The sequence below is a fragment of the Halichoeres trimaculatus genome, unplaced genomic scaffold (assembly GCF_033239565.1).
Source record: "Halichoeres trimaculatus isolate MK-OKI-2021-1 unplaced genomic scaffold, fHalTri1.1 fHalTri1_scaffold_21, whole genome shotgun sequence".
Classification (NCBI taxonomy): domain Eukaryota; kingdom Metazoa; phylum Chordata; class Actinopteri; order Labriformes; family Labridae; genus Halichoeres; species Halichoeres trimaculatus.
Window position 1 is genome coordinate 7293797 of NW_027437199.1, and position 4490 is coordinate 7298286.

The following is a 4490-nucleotide window of genomic DNA, read 5'->3' on the forward strand; positions in this document are numbered from 1 at the left end:
TGAAATACCATATTAATCAACTGAAACTCTTTGTATGAGTGTATATGTAACATGTGACGTCTGTTGTGTCCTCACCAAATGTCCTCACAGTTTCTGTAATGTTTTATCTCCAGACACACAGCTGCAGAGGAACAGAAGAGAGAGAAGCGATCAGGAGTGCAGAGCTACAGACAGCCCCTTCTTCCTTCCTTCCTTCCTTCCTTCCTTCCTTCCTTCTTTCCTTCAGGATGTGTTATCTTCATTGTGAACAGGCACAAAGTGTTGACTTCATCCAGAGTCTACTGAGACAGATCACTGTCAGCTCACCGCTCCACAAAGCGAGAATAAAACCCTCAAAGGCTGTTTGAAGTCTGAAATTCTCACTGTATGATGTGCTGTCAGTGGAGCTTCAGGTGTGTCCAATCACACAGGTGTGTCTGACTCAGCAGGTGAGCTTCAATGTGTGTGTGGATCAGTGTGCTGATGGTCAGAAAATCATGAAGCTGGTTGAGTTCAGTCTGCTGATGTTAAATCTGTTTTACCTGAACACAGGTGAGAACTCTGACACCTGATGTTGGATTATTTTCACGTTAGGCTGTGTCTCAGTCAGATTAATTAAAACAGATTATAATCTGTCTTTGTGTTTTGGTTACCAGCTGACCTCTGATCAGATTCACTGACACAGCTCTTATTAATCTATATTTCCAGCTGCTCCGGGGCTGCATCACTTGAGTTCGTCGGCTCTGAACGTCTCATCTGGAGCTGATTCTGGATCAGGTCTGACTTCATGTTCCTCATTTCTTCTGTAAGAGCTGCCTTCAGATTAGCAGACCTTGCTGACTCTAAATCTCTATTTATGATAATCTGCAAAGCTAGGTCAACTATATGTTTACTTTTTTTCCTAGATAAATTCTTAAATCAGACCCTGAATCAGCAAAATGAGACGGCGAGTGAAACTCAGGCTCTCTCTGCGGACTTTGGATTCAGCGGTGAGTTTAAAAAAATCCTGGTTTATATTTTATGTTGACACATTTAAGATATAATGTAAAAAAAGAAACAATTTTTATATGAACATCTTGAAAACAGTAGTCCACAGACAATTAGACAAATATCAACTGGATACACAACTGAACACAAGTACAAACATCATAATATATAAATAAAACAAATCATATTGTAAAAGTAAATTTTATATGTGAAAGAATTGATATTAGTTTTAATTTGAAAAATTGACACCGAAAGGATTTAAGTAAATGCTCTAATATTGTGTTTTTGTGGGGGTCAGACCTGGCAGGGCTCCGAGTCTTTACTCCAGAACAGGAGATGGAGACCAGGATCATCGGAGGTCAGGAGGCCTGGGCTCACTCCTGGCCCTGGCAGGTGTCCCTGCGCTTTGCCACCATGCCGGCCTGTGGGGGCGCCATCATCGGACCGCTGTGGATCATCTCAGCTGCCCACTGCTTCAAAAGGTCAGACGTCACCTGATGGACTTGAATCATATCTGGATCTGGACCTGAATCTGTTTGTTTGCTTCGTCTGCAGGTATAACAAAGCTTCTTATTGGACGGTGTCAGCGGGAAAACATGACCTGGATAACCCTCATGAGCCTGGACAACAGGTAGGACACACTCCCACACACACAGATTAAACCATCAGTGAGTAATGAAGGACAGAGCCAGTCTGGTTAGAGTTGTTAAGTTGTCTTGTTTTTGCATCCAGCTTGTCAGAGTCGCTATGATCATCTCCCATCACGCCTACAACCCTCGCACCAAAGAGTGCGACCTGGCTCTGCTGAAGCTGCAGCAGCCGCTTGTCTTTAACGAATTCGTCAGGCCCATTGATATCTGGAACATCCCCCTGCCCCCTCACAGAAAGTGCACCATCACCGGATGGGGGTCCACCCGAGAGAGTGAGTTATCCTTCGGTTGCCCCGGTATCCAGGGAGCAGGCAATCAATCCCATTGCTTTCTGCTTCATGAATACAGTGAAGGTAGAGCTGGTCTAACGAATCACTGATGCAGGTTCTGGTCTCTGGTTCCACAGATGGTCCTCGAGTGAACAGACTGCAGGAGGTGAATGTGACCATACTGCCCCAAGAGGTCTGTAACAAGTACTACCTGGGCAGGATGAGACCCTCCATGTTCTGTGCCGGCAAGGAAGGAGGCGGGGCTGATGCCTGCCAGGTAAGACTGAGACCTTCAGGGACTGTAGAGACGAAGTCCTGATCTCTCCTCCTAGAGACTTTTGACTCCTCACAGATCTGTCCCCATCCACTTCAGATGTGACTTTTTCCTTGTGTCTTACTTGAATTTGTCTTTGGGTCCACTTCCCTTCCCTGATGTGGACCTGTTGTTAACTTCTGCTTCTTGTCTCTACCCTGTCCTTGTGGCAGGGGGACTCTGGTGGTCCTCTGTCCTGCTTCACTGGCAGCAGGTATGAGCTAGCAGGTTTGGTGAGTTGGGGGGTTGGTTGTGGACGAGCCAGAAAACCAGGAGTCTATACCAAAATCCAGCAACACACTGCGTGGATGTCCAACATCCTGAGTGAGTAACTTCGATAATAGACAGGTTGCTTTTTACCAGAAGAAGGTCCACAGCTGTCTTGTTAAGACCATGTTGTTTCATTCCCAGGTGATCCAGACGTCTTGTACGCAGACGACTCTGATGCTGAAGGTTCTGTCGTCACAGTTTATGATTTATCCAATTTCTGATTTTTATAAACAAAGATCTGTTGGTAAAAACTCTTCTGACTCTGTCCATCTTTGTGTAATTCTTTGCCTGGACTTAGAGGACAGGTGTGGGAAGAAGCCAAGCTCCAGCTGTCACCGTGCTCCAGGTCTTGCTTTCATTGCATCCCAGAATGGTAAAGCATCTGTGGGGAACGTTTCAGAGTCCTGCGCCTTCTCCTGGCCCTGGCAGGTCAGTCTGCAGTCTGCTGGGAGCCACTACTGCAGCGGGGCATTGATTCACCACCGCTGGGTCCTGACTGCCAAACACTGCAACGTCAAGTACATGTCCACCACAACAACTATGACTACAAAACTATGGCACTACAAAGGTACTAAGGTTCTTCTCTGACTGCTCCTGGCTTGTCCCTTCAGAGCAAAAGAGGATGTGGTGGTCCTCGGAGTCCATGACCTCCACTTCTCGTCATCTCAATCCATCCCTGTGGACGAGGTCTTTGACCTACCAGAAGACGGCAGCTTTCCTTCAAAGTCTGATCTGTCTCTGCTTCGTCTCAGTGTTCCTGCAAGATTCAGTAATAACACAAACAATGTTTTATTTTGAAATTTCACTTCCTGGATGTTGCATCATGACACTTTCCTCTTGTTCCAGGCTCTAATGTGGCCCCGGTTTGTGTTCCTGAGGAGGACGAGGAGCTGGACAGCAGCTGGTCCTGTGTGACGACCGGCTGGGGATCCACCAAAGCAGAAGGTTGTGTTCACACCTTGTCTCTACCTGTAACTGTCCTTATGTAGTCTCTGAAGACTGCCTTCATGTGTCTCGTCCTCTGCAGAGTACATTGATCCAGACCGGCTGCACCAAGTAGGACTGCCTCATGTCAATGAAACAAGCTGCAGAGAGAAGTGGGCGGGGCTTATCAGTGACTCTCACATCTGTGCCCATCCTGCAGGCTCCGCCTCCTGCATGGTAACATCCCCTCATTCTTATTATTCTTAAGATATCATTCAGACTACAGATGGTGAAGAGCTTTTCTTCCTCTGCAGGGGGACCAGGGTGCTCCCCTGCTCTGTAGGAAGCGTAGCTCCTACTTCCTGTTTGGCGTGGTCACATGGGGGAGCAGGCGCTGTGATGCAAACAAACCATCGATATTCACCAGAGTTTCAGATTATCACTCGTGGATCTCTGAAATAACTGATGATGTTTAATGGAAAATAAACTTTTATTCGGAAAACTTTTTCTTCCTTTAATTCGTGTCAGAGCCTTTATTGGAGAACAGTTTCTGCCCAAAGTAATGAGACTTAGTTACCTAAAGAAAAGGAAAACTTGAGGAAATATGTTTTTGTTTTTTTAATTCAACTGAATTTTTTACTCAAGCTAAAGTCACATGGTTTGATTGCATAACAGTCTGTTAGCCATATATTAAAAACACTCAAAATCATGGAGTACAGATCTTTGTCTCTGCAGTTTAATCAAGTTTAAATTCACAGTTATACAAGATTCTTAAAAAAATACAAATAACAGTTGAAGTTTAACTTTAGTCGCTTGAAACCAAATGTAAAAGCCTTGATTCAAAACTTAAACCAGACACTGGGGGTGTCAATGTGATCAGTAACTTTAGCTGTCCTCAGAGCTGTGTTTTTAGACATTTAGCTTATGCACCTGAATGAATCATTGTTTTTTCTGTGAGGATGGGGGAAGGGCTGTAAACTATGATTGTAAGATGAGTCCTCCATCATCGGTCTGGAGTTAGAGTTCAAATCTCAGAGAAAACCCTAGAAAGGAAATGGCTGCTTCCCTTCAAAATAAACTCAGCGTACGACTTTGAGA

The 4490-nt window shown here is 45.1% G+C and overlaps 1 protein-coding gene across 2 annotated transcripts; it reads left to right on the plus strand.

Moving 5' to 3' along the window:
* The first annotated feature begins 241 nt into the window (after positions 1-241).
* ovch1 (ovochymase 1) lies at positions 242-3472 on the plus strand. Of its 2 annotated transcripts, XM_074697823.1 has the most exons (12): positions 242-531; positions 688-756; positions 885-968; positions 1265-1448; positions 1522-1597; positions 1699-1888; positions 2023-2162; positions 2372-2522; positions 2610-2651; positions 2767-2986; positions 3080-3237; positions 3315-3472. In XM_074697823.1, exons 1-12 carry the CDS (start codon positions 477-479, stop codon positions 3455-3457), a joined length of 1512 nt encoding a protein of 503 aa, XP_074553924.1. In that variant the 5' UTR covers positions 242-476; the 3' UTR covers positions 3458-3472. The 2 variants fall into 2 exon arrangements, with proteins under 2 accessions (XP_074553924.1, XP_074553925.1); XM_074697824.1 differs by lacking the exon at positions 242-531 and having other exon boundaries at positions 707-784.
* Positions 3473-4490: the final 1018 nt, after the last annotated feature.

Excerpts from the sequence above, each read along its gene's own strand:
- ovch1 (XM_074697823.1), top strand. The coding sequence starts at position 477 with ATGAAGCTGGTTGAGTTCAGTCTGCTGATGTTAAATCTGTTTTACCTG. Across the intron at positions 1,889-2,022 it reads ATGGGGGTCCACCCGAGAGA|ATGGTCCTCGAGTGAACAGA; the intron begins GTGAGTTATCCT and ends CTGGTTCCACAG. Across the intron at positions 2,523-2,609 it reads GTGGATGTCCAACATCCTGA|GTGATCCAGACGTCTTGTAC; the intron begins GTGAGTAACTTC and ends TTTCATTCCCAG.